At 40.3% G+C, this 19,089-nt stretch overlaps 2 protein-coding genes across 3 annotated transcripts; both read left to right on the top strand.

The window, feature by feature from the left end:
• The first annotated feature begins 213 nt into the window (after positions 1–213).
• LOC311490523 (14 kDa phosphohistidine phosphatase) lies at positions 214–1,179 on the top strand. Its single transcript, XM_084548053.1, has 3 exons — positions 214–410; positions 744–868; positions 968–1,179. Exons 1-3 carry the CDS (start codon positions 269–271, stop codon positions 1,058–1,060), a joined length of 360 nt encoding a protein of 119 aa, XP_084404179.1. The 5' UTR covers positions 214–268; the 3' UTR covers positions 1,061–1,179.
• A 5,544-nt stretch (positions 1,180–6,723) lies between these two features.
• On the top strand, positions 6,724–19,081 carry firrm (fignl1 interacting regulator of recombination and mitosis). 2 transcript variants are annotated; one of them, XM_084548176.1, is made up of 23 exons: positions 6,724–6,758; positions 6,857–6,945; positions 7,057–7,161; positions 8,335–8,475; positions 9,043–9,205; positions 9,334–9,418; positions 9,524–9,662; positions 9,880–9,969; positions 10,106–10,170; positions 10,277–10,410; positions 10,955–11,084; positions 12,345–12,531; positions 13,126–13,208; positions 13,726–13,777; positions 15,526–15,615; positions 16,061–16,246; positions 17,035–17,154; positions 17,235–17,330; positions 17,410–17,523; positions 17,744–17,848; positions 17,919–17,999; positions 18,083–18,229; positions 18,506–19,081. In XM_084548176.1, the coding sequence occupies exons 3-23, from the start codon at positions 7,066–7,068 to the stop codon at positions 18,713–18,715; spliced, it is 2,514 nt and encodes an 837-aa protein (XP_084404302.1). In that variant the 5' UTR covers positions 6,724–6,758; positions 6,857–6,945; positions 7,057–7,065; the 3' UTR covers positions 18,716–19,081. The 2 variants fall into 2 exon arrangements, with proteins under 2 accessions (XP_084404302.1, XP_084404301.1); XM_084548175.1 differs by having other exon boundaries at positions 10,262–10,410.
• Positions 19,082–19,089: the final 8 nt, after the last annotated feature.

The following is a 19,089-nucleotide window of genomic DNA, read 5'->3' as shown; positions in this document are numbered from 1 at the left end:
GTTGTTGTTTGGTTGCTACAGGCTACAACGGTGATGCCTGATAGCCTCAGCTTTAGTCATCATCATCAGTAGTTCCTACAAGGTCTTAAAATTCAAACAGTTCCGGCTTACTGCCACATGGGGGGGCCAGCGTGCGAGCGCAGTACTAGCCTGCATATTGTAAATGGCCTGTCCCTTTAAGACAGGAAATAGAATTCCTAATCCATATAAAGCCATTTTTGTAGCCGCATCGGGTGGTCAGTAGACCTCTGAACACCTTGCGTTCGCCATGGCAGACGCTCTGGCCAAAATCCCCGATGTAGAGATTGATCCGGAGGGAACTTTTAAGTACATACTGGTCAGAGTGAAAGTGAAAGGTGGCGATGTGCATAAAGACATAGTCCGAGGCACAAAAAGTGCAGAGTATCACAGTAAGTTCGTGACTAGAGTTTTCTGCAGGAGTTGGATCAAGTGCGTCGGTTCAGATGACATGCAGATCAAAACAGTTGATTTGCGCTGTTGCAGTATTTACGCATTTCTAGATCATTTTGGTGCATTTTCCAAACGTATAGCGTGCATAAAGACTGCACAGGGACATGGGATGCTTGCCACTCTTAGTATTTATTCATTTATTGCCTAAATTGGAGGCAGCAGAAGTTAAAGTTTAAGTGAATTGCTGCATTTGTTGATTGCTTCCAAGTGTGTGACTGTCCTGTAACTAAACTGGATTGCAACTTTTGTTTGAATGCTTCCAAAATCTGCAGATCACATATTTGAGAAGGTCAATCCAGCTATGGAGGCCTTGGGGATGGAGTGTCAATGCCTTGGAGGAGGGAAGATAGAGCACAACAGCCAAGAGAAGAAACTCAGGGTGTTTGGAGAATCAACCGTGAGTTCACTGGAATCGAAACTCTTGGAAAAGCTGACTCATACACCTCCTCAGAGATATATCATTTGTGAATGTCGATGTTCTTGTATTCATTTTCAGGCCTTTGGCAAAGCAGACCACTCTGTGTCTGCAGAGAAGCTGAAGACGTCCTTCGGCGACTATGACATCTCCTGGTCTGATGACAAAAAATAAGGAGCATAAAACATCATCTCCTTTCACATGTCTGCCTTTATTTATCAGTTCCAATACGGAAACCACATAGTAATGCTTTAACCCTTCTGTACAACAGTCAATAAATTCTAACAGTACTTCAGCAGTTAACTGTTTGCTTGTATATCTGAAAAGACTAAAAAGCAATTACATATTGCTCTGCATGTGTATTTGAAGGCAGGATAACGCGTACACCCAAAATTTGAAAGACGGAATCTGCAAACATTACCCAGAATAGAATGATTTTTTTTTTTTAACTTTGGGTTTGTGTTTGATTGGCTTGATTTCAGTCGGTCTCTTTGCCAAGCGTAAACTCCATACAGGAAAGGCTGAGCCACTTGGAATCACAGACATATCCTGTTAACCAAAGGGAAAGTTTGGTTTTTAGAAAAGCGGGGGCCTTTTGTTTCCAGTCACGCTTCAGCGCTTTCATTTGTGTGTCATGATAAACATCAAACCAACTTCCACAGCCCTTTACAGACAATAATACTGAAATGAGTAAATCCAGATCTAAAAACCACCAAGATAACGAAAAAACAAAGTGGCTGAAAGTGAAAATAGCCTGAGCTGAGTCATACTTGACCTGATCCTTTTCTCTTGTTTCTTCCACTTCTATATTTAGCATTTAAGGTTTCAAGCAAGGTTGATTTCAACGAAAATGTCATACTCTATATCATAGGACTCTTTGATAAAATGTTTAGTTTTATCTTTCATTTGCTGGTATAAATATGCGGTATGGGAATGATCACAGAAACTGTAGAGGTATGCAGCGATTATCTTATTTCCAGTAAATCCAAATGTTTTTGTTAGCCTGACAGTCAGTCTTCACTGGGCTTTTCCCACGAGGATGACAGGACCTTTAAAGGTACATTGTATTCCAGCAGTTGGGCACATAATTTGCAATACTTTATTTTCTTGGTTGTGACTCACCACGCGTCTAATGACTTACAGAGAAAACCTTTAGAGGAAGAATGGCATCCAATTCTGCAGAGACAGAATTAGCTCACACCAACGAGAGCTCCCTTCTCCTTGACCCTCATCAGCAGGCACTGACACTGGCTGCATTCTGCCAGTTACCCTGTGACCTCAAAAAAACGAAAAACAAAAGGTATCTTCCTTCCAGCTTGGATCCCTATCCAGAGGCGGTTTCCGTAGACTGATAACCTTTCCATTATCTACAAATGAGGAGGTCAGCTAACAAGGTAGAAGCCTTGAGCTCAAACCTCTTCTCGGAAAATGCATCTGCAGCAAGGGTTTTATTAGAATGTAAATTATCTTCTTTCATAAAACAGTAGACTTGTCTATGACCAAATCATAATACATTTGTATTATTATGTCTGAAAGATCTGATTCTATAATCTAGTAAGAGGCCTTTGTAATCTTCATCAATCAACAGCATATGCTCACTCATATACAAAGAGAGGGTCAGATACAATGGATTTATATTTGTTTATAATGATAGAAATAACTGTACAACTACTCGATGCTGAAAGACAAGCTACATTTTGTGTGCATGACGTCCTTTTGCAAATCTTGCAGAACTACTAATCTACAGGAAATATATCACTGTAGTTGTTTTTGTTTTACATTAAGACTAATGCTGATACTATTCTAATTTGAAAAACTATCAACTAATGAGACTCTCACATTTGCAATATACCCCATCTGAAGAGAGATAGGGATCAGTGCGGAGTCTTGTTTCCTGAAAAAGGGGTTAGTCCCTTCCTGCAGCAGCAGCAGCTCACACCTCAAGTTGTCGGGAACCGGGAGCCGCAACAAGGTCAGCACGGTTTTCTTGTATACTTAAGATCATATCAGTGAAACAATAGCCAACCAGACAATGGTTTTATGGAGTCGAGTCAGAGTCAACAGAAATTCCAGACTCCAGTTATAAATATCTTTGAACTTTATATGTAATTTCTTAATTCTGATTTCTGAGTCGATTTCTTTAATTTTCCTTTATTGTAGTAAATGTTGTTTGCTTAAGTTGTTACTATAATGTAGTAAATTTGCATGTATATTAAAAAACAAACAAAAACAATGCATAATAGTTGACTGGGAACATACAAATCACTAGGAAACAATGAATCGAAGAACCAGTTTATAAATCTGATTCAGACGGAGGATTTTAGGTATCCTAAATGCCATACCGTGGACGGAGTGGTGGAGTTTGCATGTTCTCCCTGTGTCTGCGTGGGTTCTCTCCGGTTACTCCGGCTTCCTCCCACTGTCCAAAGACATGCCTGTTAACTTAACTGGTGATCCTAAATTGGCCATAGGTGTGCATGTGAGTGTGAATCGTTGTCTGTCTCTCTGTGTTAGCCCTTTACAGGACAAGCAGTTACAGAAGATGAAATGCCATACCATACATGTTATAGCCTACTAAACATTATGCCCATTGCCTATTCTGTATGTCTTTGTCTCTTTGAATCTCAAAAAATAACCATTGTTGCACCTATCTTCTTTTCCTTAAAAGGAACATATTAAATGTTAAACATGCTTGGCAATAAAGTCTTTTCTGATTATTGTTAAATAATCAGCCCTGCGATAGAATGGCGACCTGTCCAGGGTGTACCCCGTTTCTCGGCCAATGACAGCTGGGAAAGGCTCATCAAGGAATGAGGGCTTGTACGGGATAACTTTAGGACCTTTTTTGTGGACACTGAATGCCGGAGTTGTTTTTTTTGTTTTTGTTTTTTCCTAGGGAGACAATTAGGATTATTCAAAGACGTAAGTAGGGTCAGGCTAACGTTGCCACATAAGGTAAATTAGCATGTTGTAGAACTTGCCTGGTATAGAAAGCCTCCGGGTGACCATCACCACTTTATGTTTTGTGCGGTAACCCTGTGGTGGCCCCTGGCGTGCCCGGGAAAGCCGACGAAGAGGTCTAGTTATTTAGAATTTCAGTCTGTTAGGTAGAGAGAACAGGTTAACTGTGAGCAAGAACCTCTAATTTTGTAGTGGCATCTGGTAGAAGTCGGTGGCCTTTGTTTTTTCACAGCGTTCTTTCTCAAGATTCGGATATTTTAGGTGAGCTGACAGGAGGAATTATGTGTGAACATGCCCACTGACTGTACAAACATCGGCAAATACAGGTGCTTTGTTTTGTATGTACGTGTGACCTTTAGTGTTGTAGGAAAGTCAGCCCAGTTTTGGTGGCTAACGTTGTGATGTTGCTAGCTGCATGAAGGACAGTTCACTGTGTTGGGATTATTTGTTGCCAACCTTTGTCCATTTGGTTTGTGGCTTTTATGCCCTATGTTGTGTGGGTCATGCAACATGTTTTGTATCTGGTGTCAGTGTTGTGTAATGTGTAACAGCATCAATTTTTGCACGTCTTGGAAGATAAGGCGTGATTGCAGAGGGGCTTTGTTCATTTTCAGGATTCCTGGAGGATCACTTTTGAGGGTGGAGGTGTTACGCCCTTCTGCAAGTGTTTTTGGCTTGTGCTTAATCACCAGTCATACCCGAGAAGACTGAATAAAGGGCCTTGTTGAAGAGGCCTAGAAAGATTACTTTTCAGCTGCATGTGGCATGGAGTGGGGGGAGTTTGCAATGTTAAATAAAGAGGGACCGACAACGCCACCTGAGACTTGCACCCCAGGATATCAAGAGCAGAAAACCTATGTTATGCAAATTATAAGGACACAGAGTTGTGACTGATGAGGCAGAGACGGTAGATAAAGCAAATATTTTTACTGAATTTAAATCAGGGATTAACCCAAAAACTGGAACTGCTGAAAACACAAGGCAAGTATGAGAAACTCTAAAACTCTAATAGCTGTAACCTATAGCTAAAGGTGTGCTCCTTCCCACTGGCCTGGGATACAAAACTAAAACAATCACTACAAAACATGCACTAAAAGTGTCCCAGTGCCTACTTAAACAACAAAAAGCCACAACCAAAGCCCACAACTAAGCCTCCACCGCTTGCACTGTGACCAGGGTAACTAATTTCGTTCCACCTCATGTACCAACATGTGTGTAATGACAATAAACTCCTTGAATCCTTGCATTTTGTTTTCTTTTGAATGAAATAAACTCTTATTTTTGTAACTATGTCATGTGTCTCCACTTTATGTTGCGCCTCTCAAGCTGGGTCATTTTACCTATATATTGAAAGGCATGTAACATTTTAACAGTATTTTTTTTGTACAGTATGTAATAAGAATATATCATTTTGCTATTTTATGGATTTACAGTATTTCGTAAGATATTTTCACAAACCTAGATAGGGAAGAATCTATAAGTAAGTATGATACTGTTTTAATTGTTAGTCTGCTCAGCAAACCAATATAAGTACTTATATTTCATTATCATCATATTTAGTCGAGTCCCTTAGACTTAAAATTACATCATATTTGTAGTTTAAAGTTGTTGTTTTTTACAAAATGTAAGAAAATCTGATTTATATTTGTGGTAATGTATACAATTAGTAGCATTTAAAGCTTATTTTAAATAAAGCTTCTAATAAATAAAAAATATAAATAAATACGGAGCCATACAAACTACTTATACGTACTTAGCGTTTTCATCTCCATGGCTCATATGGACAGTTGTTATTTTCAGCGCTCTACGTGCATTCTGTCCTCTAATTGGTTGGAAATAATAGAAGATCAATATTTCAACCAATTGGAGTGCGGGAAGATGAGCAACGTCTACCATGACGACACATCCGACTCAAACAACGGCGCGCGGTATGTTTGTCCGGTTTGTCCGCAGTTAACCATCTGCTTCGTTTTCGCTCATGTTTTCTCTGTTTCAGTCGTTGATGATATAAAATGGCAACGTTTGGATGAACTCACTCGTAGAAAAGTTTGGCGTGACTTTATGAACAGAAGAGTCCGTCTCGCGTTTACGGTAGGAAGTCATACGTATTCAAACTAAACTTTAATGCTAATGTCAAACGTTACCTTTAACAAAACATAGAAGCAAAGCCACAAGCTAGCTGCCGTTTATGTAGCTTCTTCTGTTCAAACATAGTGATACAGCTTATGTACCAACCGGAGTCATTTTCAGTGACTCACTCACTGTCTAAAAATGTCGTTTGGACAGCAGTGCTGACTTTCCTCGGCGACTTTCATCATGTCCCAGACCAACACTTCTCTCCTGGACGAGGTGGTGCAGTGGAGTCAGGAAACCTGTCGCCAGGAGCTCAAGTCCGTCCTGCCAAAGCTCACCATATCCGCTCTAACGCAACCTTATGTTTCATGGTCCATTGTTGTGATTACACGGTTCATAGTTTCGGTTTTTGTTGTGTAATTTTGTGTAATGTAATATGTTATCTGAGGGTAGGTTTGGATGGGAGTATGTACACTGATCAGCCGCAACATTAAAACCACTGACAGGAGAAGTAAATAACATTGACCATCTTGTGACAGTGCAGTCTTCTGCTGGGAAACTTTTGGACCCGGCATTCATGTGGATGTTACTTAGACACCCACCTACACCAGTTACACTCAGTTATTTTTAAGCAAGTGCTGATTACCATATCCTAAGATTTAATATAGGACTGTTATATAAGAATTAGTTAATTTACACTTCTGTACCTAATGAACTTTCAAGTGAGTGTATTTATCAGGTTTGTACAGTGTGAAAGAACTTGCTGTAATGTTGTTTGTTTCCCTTGACTGTTTTCACTCTTTGCATCATCAGTCTGACAGCTGGGATGATCACATACGTGAGTTTCTTTTTTTTTGCATTATTTATAACTACAACCTGTCTTCCTTGTGTCTTTTCCAATCTAAGATCGAGCTATTGTGTATTACATCCTAACAGGTATACTGAAGATAATTACAGACTTGTTCATCCCTCATATCGGTTTATCAGAGCTGGAAAATGAGTGCTTCTCCAAGATCTTACCTAAGGTAAACAACGTGTATCATGTGAATATCTTCACTAGCATTTATGTATTACAGGATATACCAATTTTTTATTTTTTTTTTGATGGTTCAATTGTTGACTCTGGCACTCTGCAGGTAGTCACAATGTTTGACAGCATGCTGAAAGAGATTATGGACCAAGTTGGTGGACTTTCAAGCCAAAACACTGAATTGTGTGCCTTACTGAGAAACATTTTACAGGTATTTCTACACAATGTACATCATACACATTTATTATACGCAGTATATATTAGGGGTGTGCCATCTAAGGCACCTCACGATTCGATTTGATTACGATTCAGGGTGCTACGATTCGATCATTCAACGATTATCGCGATTATCACGATTATCGATGCATCTTTTTTTCCCCACTCAGGATTTCTATTTTTCTCACTCTGTGGCTACTTCATACTTTTAAACAAGGTATTTTGTATCCATTAATTAAAGTAACCAAACAAATGTATCTCCATTATCTTTTATTTAGGTAAGACCACCAAATGATCCAACATATTCTCCACCTTGGAACCAACAGGAAAATAGTGTGCCTTTAGCAGCGGCCTGTACAACAAAAAGCTGCTCTTATTCACAACAAATACAGATTGGCAGTTACCTTCCTTAAGTGCAAAACAGTTGCTGTATCACAAGAAATACTTTTCAAAATATAGAATTCTCAATTAATAGTACAAAATAAAATAACTTGGGTCGAATGAATTCCACCTTTTTTAGGAAAACAAATAACAAAGTGCCTTTAGAAATGAATAAGACTTCCTTTAATCAAAATTCTTAGAGGTTTTCACAGATTTCTGTACTAGCAGGTCATTTAGTTATTATTAGAGGTGGAAAAAAGATTCAGATCCGGCTCATATAACCGGCCATCCATCAAGACGACTCAAGAATCATGGATCTAGATGTCTATTTAACCTGCTTAGTTGAGTCCTACCACATTTGATTTATATGTAATCAATAAACGGCGCCACTCAAACATCTTACATCTCACTCAGCAGAGAAACAAAACGTACTTGACCACTAGCAAGCAGCGGAAACAAAGGCACTCAGCCGCTCATTCACTTAGCACAATACGCGGAGAAACCAAACTTAACCAACTAATACCCGCTGCTCATGCATCCCTGCTTAACCGAGAGCAGGGATGAGTTTCTTTCTCTGACGAGTGAGTGAGCGAATGAAGCGCCATTCTCATCTCGGCTCATATCAGTGAGTGACTCAGAATGATCCGGATCCCTCGAAAGATCCGGGTTTTACACTAGGGTATATTAGGTATATATATATATACACCCAGTTACATTAGGGTATATTGTACATTGTTCTCACTTTACTCCTCCTGATATTGTTACAAGATCATTTTGTCTGTTTCAGGCAATGATGCAGATAATCTATGCATTGTCTACTTGTGTGCGTCACGTTGGGTCATTTGAGGAAATCCCTGAACTTGATGCTATCCGCTCGCTACCCACCTGTATCCTGAAAGTCCTGAGGGAAACGTTTCAGCACTGTAAGGTTGGTGTGTTCAGGTCACTTGTGACAGTTCCAGTCCATTCATATGTAAAATGTCGTTATTTATCTTAAATTATGCCGTGCAGTAGCTGCTATAACAACAATGGTATATTTAGACTTTAGATTTAAAAACATGAATAGAATTGATAAAAATAAATCAAATAATCATTGTTAATATTTGCCATAATTAATTGATAATATAATTATGCTTTAATATCTGCAGGAAATGTGGTGTATAAGAATAATGGTTTAAAATTTCAGTTGTTGGATTAACATAGCTGACTGTTGAGATCAAACAGTGAGTAGTGCCACATTTCTGTATACAGTTCCCCTTTATTGTTTACTCCATCTTTCATTTCAGCGTGTGTCTAAGCTGTCAACAGGAGAAAACCTAATTAGCTCAAGGCTAGTGTAATAATCATCTTACTGCAGCAGGATACTCAACCACTTAGGGATATAAAGGAACATAAATGCATTTACAACTGATTGTAAATTGATTTGTTTCTTTAAAAAAAAAGCTTGTGGACATCAAGACAAATTTTAAAATCATTTCAACCATGTTGTCTACAGGATAGTGAGGTGGTTTACTGTGGACGTCTCTCCTTGGTGGCAGACCTGCTGCAGGGACTCTTCAAGGAAGCCTATTCTCTCCAGAAGGGTCTCTTGGAGCTGCTGGATAAAATCTCTCTCGACAGCAGTGCCTCAGAGGAGGAAGTCTCTGACATTGTTTCAGGTCAGTTTGTACGTGATCATATGCATCCCCTATGTGTTTCATTCCCCCGTTCACCGTTATAAAGTCTTTTCTTTATTACGCTTATTCAAATGCAGTTAAAAATGTAACATAATTTTCTCCTCCCCCAGTGATTCATAGCCTTCTGGATATCTGCTCTATAATTTCCAACCTCGACATAGCGCTGCACGCAAACACATGGAAGTTCCTCATCAAGTCAGTACTGTTAATGCTATATTAACCTCCATACTACAGTTGGATGAGTTTAAATATTTGTTTTGGTTACTAAGTGACATGTTTTATTGTCATTATTTTCCTCAGACAGAGTCTGAAGTACCAGTCATTGGTGGAGGAGTATCTACATCATGGTGATATCTGTAACAGTCTGTGTGACAACCTGCTGGCTTCCTTCCACAACTGTATAGAGTTGGCTGATCAGATTAAACATGCTGGTCTGCAGGTACTGTAGGAATGCTTTAATTTTAATACAAAACAAAAGTCAGCACAAGGATGGATGTTTCTTTAACAGTACTTGATGTATCCTATGTGGCAAAAAAATGATGTATGTTTCCTGTGTTGTAACCCTTTGTACTGGGGCTTATGTTTAATAGTTTAAGGTCAAAAGTAGACTTGATCTTGAGTACCTTTCTTATTAATGCTCTTTTGTCCTTTTAAAGGAGGCCACACAAAGCCCTGAGTACAAGCTGTTCCAGAAAAGTGCAAAGATGTGCAGATTTTTTGCCAACACTTTGGTCCATTACATAAAGGTAATAAACATTAAAATCAGTGGGCAAACCACTTCTTTGTATGAAAACCTCATGCAAGTTTTTTTTTTGTTTTGTTTTTTTATCCCGACTTCAGACCACAAAGCAAGTGAGCATTCATTCTTTATCCTTTTAACAGGAATTCAAATATTTCCTGACAAAGTGTTGTAGCTGCTTTCACCAGCTCTACTTGCAGATCATGAGGTACGTGTAGTTAGACAGAAAGCAACCTAAGTCAAATTTTCAGATTTATGTTGTGTGTCTGATTATGTTGATTATGCTCAATGTCTTTTAGTAAGTTCCCTCCCAGCTTGTCTGCTCCAGCTCTGCCTGTGGCTCTGTCTCAAGAGCTGAATGCAGCAGCTCTGGTTCCCATGGATGCCTTCCTGATTCAGCTTTTGCCTCTAAGGTCTTTTGCCGAAGTTGTCCTCCAGCAGGACATGCGTGAGTTTAAAGCCTGTCCTGTTTGCCAATATTCAAAGATAGCGTCGCTAGGCTGACAGATAGTTTCCTGTTGACCTCTGTAATGGAGTCACGACTTTAAAAACTTAATACTGGGGCAGGGCAGACTAATCAGCCAGAATGTACTGTTTGTTTATCTTAATTGTAACTGATATCACATTCAAAACCATAACAAAAGGAGCACTGTTTACATGTTTGTTCTCATTATTTGTTTATTCTCTCCATTGTGAACACACTACATACTTATCAGTATTAGTACACAGTAGAAACATCACAGTCTCACTTCCCCTGTCCTTTACCAGTCTAATCCATTGCGTTTGGTCAGCATTGACAATATATTGCATTAATAATGCAATGTGTTATTGAATCTCATAGCTTCCAAAACTTCTAATCTTATCTATGCTGATCTCTCTCTAGTTTGTGTATACAGGAGACCGGTGTAATTGGCATAATGTTGATAAAATACTGGGCAAAAAATGTTGACATCATGTTTCTAGCTGCTGACTGACTGACGTGCTGTCTGCAGGGTTAAGTCCTGAACATGAGCTTCCTCAGTGTCTCTTGCTGGTAAACATCATGGGACAGCTGGCCTGTCAACCAGAGGAGGTGCTGCAGCTTTGGTACACTGGTAGTCAGTTCTCAGAGGAGACCCCCAGGTAAGAAAATGGGGTTTATTTATTTTTTTGAAAAGTTATGATTTTCTATTTTTTCTTTTGCATAGCTGTTTTTTTTTTTTTTTTTTAAATACATTTGAACTGTGTAAATACACTGTAAATACACTGATGTACTAGAAGGGCAACAATGGAACAACCCCTAAAGCAGGAATGGTGTTACAGGTGGAGGCAGCTGACATTTTTCATTAGTTTTGCGTTTTTCTAGTGTCAGTGTCACTACTGGTATCGCAAAGTAATACCTGGACCCTACAGAGGTTGCACAGGCAGTCCAGCTCCTCCAGGATGGAACATCAACACATAGCATTGCCGGAAGGTTTGCTGTGTCTCCCAGCACTGTCTCAGGATGGAAGAGATTCCAGGAGACAGGCAGTTACTTTAGGAGAGCTGGACAGGGCCATAGGAAGTCCTCAACCTATCAGCAGGACTGCTATCTACTCCTTTGTGAAAGGAAGAACAGAATTAGCACTGTCAAAGCCCTACAAAATGATCTCCAGCAGACCACTGGTGTGAATGTCTCTGACCAGTCAGAAACAGACTTCATGAGGGTGGCACCGTGGAGCTTGAATTGGCAGGTCTGCCGCTGGCACTTTGTGCTTTTCACAAATGACAACAGGTTCACCCTGAGCACATGTGGAGGAATCAGGATGAAATCCATTGTCAGACCCTACAATATGTTTCAGGACATTATGTTTCAGTTCATCCGACTGCCAGGTTGCACCTCAGACTATCCAGGAGCTCAGGGATGCCCTGGTCCAGATCTGGCAGGAGATACCCCAGGACACCATCTGTCTTTTCATTAGGAGCAATGTTGTCAGGCACGCATACAAGCACGTGAAAGCCATACAAACTGCGTTTGCTATTTTGATTTGCTTCATTCTTTTTGGTCAGCAAAATGGAGTGGCCTGTCGCTCCATTTTTTCACTTCGATTTTCGAGGTGACTCTGGCTTTTTATTTTTATTTCCATCAAACGATTTGGCTTCCTTTTGTTTCTAACACATTACCCAGTCCATATCAGTATAGATATCCACCATGTTTTTTCCCCATTGAGATCTGATGTTCCTTTCATTTTTTTGAGCAGTGCATTCTGTAATAATTACATCACATATGGACTAGTGTATCAAGCTGACAATAACCTGGAAATGTTAAGTTTATCGTGATTTGAAAGTGAAAGAAAACTTTTTTTTATGTTGGCATACTCTCTGAAATACTTCAAAGCTTCTTTCCATTGTGTTTGTCTTCAGGCTTCCTCTCTACCAGGCCACGTTTACTAGTTTCCGGCGATGCTACACTGAGCGTAAGGTCCCGGGAATGTTGCCAGGCGTGATGTTGAAGGGTAAGGCACAGGTCCAGGTCACGCTGCACCACCACATCTGCGTGCACCTCTGTGCCAACGTGGCTGTGCTCCCACCGGTGTTCTTTCCCATACTGGTGAGATCAACCCACTTACACTGTATTATATGCAATGTCAGTAGACATGATACTCTCGTGCTTTTTAGGTAATAATGTCTAAAGCTGAAGACAAGGTATAAAATCTTTTGGTTCAAGGAGTGTATCCTTGTTGTAAGTCCTAAATATGCATGCTTTGACCTTTCAAACATTATTTTAATCCCTAGTTTAGTTTAATATTCTTTAATACGTACTGATCTGACTCTACATGCAGACATTTAATTTACTGTATGCATTGTGGGGAAATAAGTGGAATAGCATCTTAGTTAGAGTTGACTGTTTTAATATTTTTTTTTATTTATTAAGACGACATATCCTCCCCACCCCAAATGAAAAACGCCAAGGTCTCACGAAGTCTTGTTGTAAACGCTGCATTGGAATTTAATTATTTGTGATATCTAATCTGTGCCATTATCTGTGTATCGGTGCAGGATTTCCCGCTATTCAGAGCAAGTTATTCTTTTACTTTCGTTTTTCTGTGTCTGTGTATTTTTACAATTATTTTTTTCCTGGCTTTTGAATTTTCCCCCCCTAATGCGTGTCCGACTTCCCCTGTCCGTTATCTTGCTTTTTCAGGAACGCTGCTTGGTCAGTGCTGTACTGCAGGCTGATACTCAAACAGCTCTACTGGCAACAGATGTGTGGTGTTTCACAGCACGGTGAGAGCGATTAGGAACGCAGGTTTCACTATTCTTTGTGAGGGTCAACAGTGCATTCTCCTTTTAACTGTATAGATTACTTGGAATTTTTTGACTATTTAATTGACAGTTTTATTCACATACTTCTCTCTTTTCTGTCTTTACCCGGCTGGCCTTAGGCAGATGGATCCCTCCATATGAGCTGGGTTCTGCTCAAGGTTTCTTCCTGTTAAAAGGGAGTTTTTCCTTGCCGCCATCGCCTTCAGGCTTGCTCTGGGGGTTTCAGGCCGGGTTTTGTAAAGCGTCTTGAGACGATTTGTAAATAAAATTGAATTGAATTGAATTGTTTGCATGAAAACAGACCGAGTATTCACTGTGCCACCGTGTTTAGGTCAGAGCTAGTTTATTGCACTCTGTGTGTCACGCTATGCTTCATACACATTTGGACTCGGCTATTGTTCCATCAAAGGCTAGTTATAAGAATTTTATTTTTATTTTTTGTAAGACTGACAGTTGATTTTGTTGTCTGTGTGCGCAGGTACGGGACAGCAGAACTTTGTCTACATCATGTCCTTCTTGTTGCTCAGCTGGTGGGTAGAGAACAGAAAACTACGCGAGACATGAGAGAATATGTTTTATTATGCTTTGTATTTGCAATGAAGAGAGTTTGCAGCAAATGTTACTTAACAGCGCACTTTCAACTAATGAATTATAAATATAATTGGTAAATCTTCACACCGTAGACTTGCTAGATTTCTGCGGAAATGACTTGCCACGGCGGAAATTATTCATACCCCTGGCAGATTTTGACTTAAAGTTACTTTTATTCAACCAGCAAGTTTTTGACAGAGGCATCTCCCATAAGATAATAAGACGATGTACAAGAGGCATCACTGTGGAAAAAAATATTTCTCCACTTTTATTTATATTTGAACAAAAAGTGGTATGTCCAAAATTATTCATACCCTTTGCAAACTGTCACAGTCTAAGTCAGGAAAGGGCTATAAGTGACTACAGTGTAAAGTATTTTTAAAAAAATACAAGATGCTCCGCAGTGTGGAAAATCTCAGAGGACGTGGTCGGAAGCCAAAAGTGACACCTTGTGCTGGCCAGGAGGATAGTGAGAGATGTGAAAAGGAATCCAAGGATCACCACCAAGGCCATCCTGGTGAATCTGGGCTCTGCTGGTGGCAACGTCTCAAGGCAGACAGTCCAACGTACGCTGCGCACTGTTGGGTTCCACGGACGCAGACCAAGGAGGACACCACTTGTCCAGATAAGGCACACAAAAGCCTGCTTGGCCTTTACAAATGCTCATCTGGACAAAGAAGAAGACTTCTGGTCTTCTGTTTTATGGACAGATGAAACAAAAATTGTTTGGCCACAATGATGTATCCTTCATTCGGCGTAAAAAAGGAGAAGCCTTCAACCATAAGAACACCATCCTCATTGTCAAACATAGTGGTGGGAACCTAATGCTTTGGGGGTGTTTTTCAGCCAGTGGACCAGGGAACCTAATCACAGTAAACGGCACCATGAAAAAAGAGCAATACATCAACATTCTCAACAACATCAAGCAGTCTGCAGAGAAACTTGGCCTTGGGCACCAGTGGACATTTCAGCACGACAACGACCCAAAAGTCACAGCAGAAGTGGTTAAGAAAGCCAGAGTCCTGACTTGAATCCAATTGAGAATCTGTGGAGGGACCTAAAGATCAGAGTGATGGCAAGGAGACCCTCCAACCTGAAAGAGTTGGAGCTCATCGCTAAAGATAAATGGGCAAAAATACCAGTGGAGACACGCAAAAAGCTGGTCAGCAATTATAGGAAGCGTTTGATTGCTGTAATGGCCAATAAAGGCTTTTCTATTGATTATTGAGAAAGGTATGAATAATTTTGGACATGCCATTTTTTATTCAGATTTAAATAGCTGAGAAATAATTTTTTCCACAATGATGCCTCTTGTACATCGTCTCATCTTCAGGGAGACGTCTGTGTCATTTCCAGTCAAGAAGTCAAAATTTGCCAGGCGTATGAATAATTTCATCCGTGACTGTACATCCAAACTTCAGTGGAAGTTACTGAATTCCTATAACCTATGTTTTGGATTACATCTTAATTTGTCAGTAGTTTATCAAGTATGATACCCAGTCCTGTTTTCTTCGGCGTCCTAAGGAAGGTGACTGTTGGTTTTCTTGGAATTTAATTAAGCTGGATCCCACACGACTCACTGCTTCAGTTCTCTCTTCTACACTGAATGTAGAGATGAATGTACTCATTCAGAAGTGTCACACTCACCATTCACACACCCTCACCTAACCTGTCCCTTCTGCTTTAGGTGAAAGTGTGCACTACAGAGTGTTACAAGTTGCTCCACCTGGGCTTGCTGCTGAAACGCATGGTTTTCCTTATGACGCCACACCACCAGGTTAGAACTGAAGCTTGGATCGTTCAGTATGTGCTGTATTGATAAATGGAAAAAACATTTATTTAAACACTGATAGTCATAGTGTGGACTTAACAATATCATTAAAATGCAATAACTAACTGTTGGCATAGACTTTATATATCTCTGGATCTTTTACTAGTCATTAACTACGTTTCCTCATTTGATTTTTTTGGGGCACTCTCTTGACATTGGTCCAGCATATCTGGGTTGAGATTTAGTGACTGATGATTTATTTTTCATCGAATTTAGTTTCTCCACTGTTTTAAGCATCTGCTCCAACCACTAGTATAGAGATCCGGCTTGTGTTTTTGGCTGATGCCTCTTGATTGGGTCTCCAAAAAATACAAAAACATAAACCCATACAAGCTCTGTATCCAACTATAAGGGGATTATTTTAAACTAATTAAAGTATTTGTTTTGCCAGATGGAGCTGGTGGCACGTTTCCCTCCCTCTGAAGTGGAAAACCATCCGGTGTGGCATCATATCTTACTCAGAGCTCTTTCACAAGACACCCGCCACCGTGTGGAGACGGATGTTATTGCCTGTACCCAAAAAGTCCTGACTGACTGGCATAATGGAGGATACAAACTGGGACAAGTGGACAAAATGGTACCGTACTGATACACATGTATATGATACGATGTAACAATAGTGTAATTATCTCACTTTCTCTTCATCACCCTGTTATGTTAGTAAGATAACAGTAGATTTTCTTAAATCTGCTCTTCACATGAAACCATGGTGTCTACTTTGTGATCAAGTGAGTTGCGTGCGAATTTTGGGTGATTGTGCAAGGAGGAAAACAAAAATGTCAAGACAAGTTCATGCTCACTAATGTTTATCCCGGTTACAACCTTGTGATACTAAATTCTCCAAAACAGAAGCAGTACAAACATCAAGGGCAAGGCTGAAGTAAAGTTTTTGTCTTTGTTCACTGAGGAGAGAGTGGACAGATTATAAACGATCACAACAAGTGATATCAAGATAAAGATAAGCTTGTTCCCATGTCTAAAAACACATGATACAGTAAGGTTGTTCATGACCTCTCCTTTGCTGCTGTGACGTGAGTGCTCTCTGCGGCTGACTTTACTGTTTTGTTTGTTAGAAGTTACTTGCACAGATTTTAAGGTTTTATCTCATATGATTATGGAGAGAACGCTGGTTTAGTTTCATTACAGTACAAATTTGTGCTCATCTCATGTGGTTTTTCATTAATTTAATCTGTTCTGGACTCTGGACTCAAATGTTTCTGTGTTGCTCAGCTGCTATCAAATTCTGTCCACCCAGCTAAGAAAACATCGGAGTTGAGTGTTGAGTGATAAAATGCTTGTCACTTTGGGTTTACCCACCCACGTTCCCACACAACATTGTATTTACAAAGTCCCCTGTGTTACCAGAACGTGGTGCTGTCATCCCTCCTGGCTGTTGTTCGAGGCCAGTCGTCTCCTGAAGAACAGTGTGTGACCTCTTCAGTGAGGATAGTCACACAGATGTGGTTACGAATGAGTCCAGAGCAGGTAACAAACTTCTCACGCAACAAAGATACAGTAAAGGAACAAGTGCAAGATTATTCTCCCTGTAACGTGTCATACTCCAGTTACAGACCCACCCTGTGCTCCAGCGCACTCTACGGCTGTTGTTGTCAATATCAGCCATTGTAGTGAAAAACATTGAACCTCAAGTCGTTTGTCAGGTATGCTGTTGGTTTTAAGTCTATATTAGACAGCTGAACAATGGAGAGTACTTCTGTTGACTGCGGCGTGTTATCTCAGGCCCTGATCTGTCTGGATGCGGCAGTCTCTCAGAAGTGTGAGGATCAGCTGCAGCTAGCCGCTCTTGAGTTCCTCTCCTCCCTGGGGAAAGTCTTTGTCCCTGCTGACAGCCAGGTAAACAACGCATATGACAAATGAGGATTTTATGGTTTGAGTTTTTTACCCTCCTTACTAATGGTTGCTCAAGGGATGGGAACTGACATTATTTTCCCATTCCATACACAAAAGGAAAATGTTTTATGAAAAACAAATGATAAATTTGAAACTCCTAACGTCTAAATTCTGATTCATATATTTCCTGAGTCCTGAGTGGTTAAACCTTTTGGTCCCACAGAGTCAAATTCTTCCGAGGCTAAGCAGCCTGTTCGGAGTCCTTTTGGCTGACAGGTCCTGGCTGCTACATCAGCACGCGCTGGAGGCCTTTTCTTACTTTGCAGAGGTAAGCCAAAAACAATCTTTAAAATGTAGTGTGCAGGACTATTCTTAACTATGTTCTTCCTGTGTTTAAGAATACAAACCATGAAGAGGTCATTTCCCAGAGTCTGTGTGAAGAGGAAACCAAGACCAAAGTGGTCAATTATCTAAGCAAGGTAAGGAATATCAGCATATTGTGATGAAAATCTCCAGCAGATTCGAGATGGGGGTGAGTGAGACCTGAGATCTTTTGCTGTAGACTGTGAATGCTCCGGAAGATGTGGGGTCGCAGCTCCAGAGGCTTAAACAGGAAGCTTCAGTTATTGAGCAGCACAATGAGACGCTGGAGGATAACAATGACAAGGCTTCCAGCAAACTGGCTGATGCAGCTGTTGCAGTTTCTGAGGTTAGTAGCATTAGTAAATTAACTTTAAATGTTTTCAGTTTGTCTGATTATACACACAGACAGCCACACTTTACAAATCAGTGGCAGCTAGATTTATGCTTCTACCAGATTGACTTTTTGGTTGGAAGCCCACATGTGGTGCATTTCAGATATTTTATTCATAAAAGTAAATGAACTAGATAAAGTATTGAACTTAAGCGGTTTTATACAATGATTCAAATTTCACTTTGTAGAAATGTGTGAGAACTGAATTCCGTAATTATTCCTCCCTCTCAGCCATGCCCAAAGAGAGCTCGGCAGGAGACCAGTTCAGAGGAGGAGTACAGCCGCTGCATCCAGACAGCTGAGAGCGCTTTAAAAGCCCTTCAGGCTCTCCTTGAGGATAAAGAGGGCACTACCGCACCACCTCCACAGTGGCTGGATTCCAGACTACAGGAGATGCAGACCCTCATAACCAAGATCGCTACAGTCAGACACACGACCTAGCAGCTCCAGATTGTTTTCCAGCTTCAAATTGTTTACTCTGTGTACAGAAAAATGGTTGAATCAGTCTGTGGAAGTCTGCACAGCTTTTTGCTGCTACTGAAAATAGTTTCTAATCTTGTCTTTTTATACTGATTTTTGTTACTGTTTAATAAACTTCTATTCTATTAATACAAGCATTCATTCATCTTCTGTAACCACTTGTCCAATCCCAGGGTTTACACTCGCATGCACACCTACGGCCAATTTAGAATCACCAGTTGACCTAACGAGCATGTCTTTGAGCAGTGGGAAGAAGCTGGAGTACCTGGAGGCAACCCATGCACACACAGGAACCGTGCTGCTGTGAGGCATCAGTGCTACCCACAACCCCACTG

This window comes from Chelon labrosus, assembly GCF_963514085.1.
Source record: "Chelon labrosus genome assembly, chromosome: 7".
NCBI classification, from domain to species: domain Eukaryota; kingdom Metazoa; phylum Chordata; class Actinopteri; order Mugiliformes; family Mugilidae; genus Chelon; species Chelon labrosus.
Note: the sequence above shows the minus strand (reverse complement) of the source record. Positions and strands in the feature narration are given on the sequence as shown.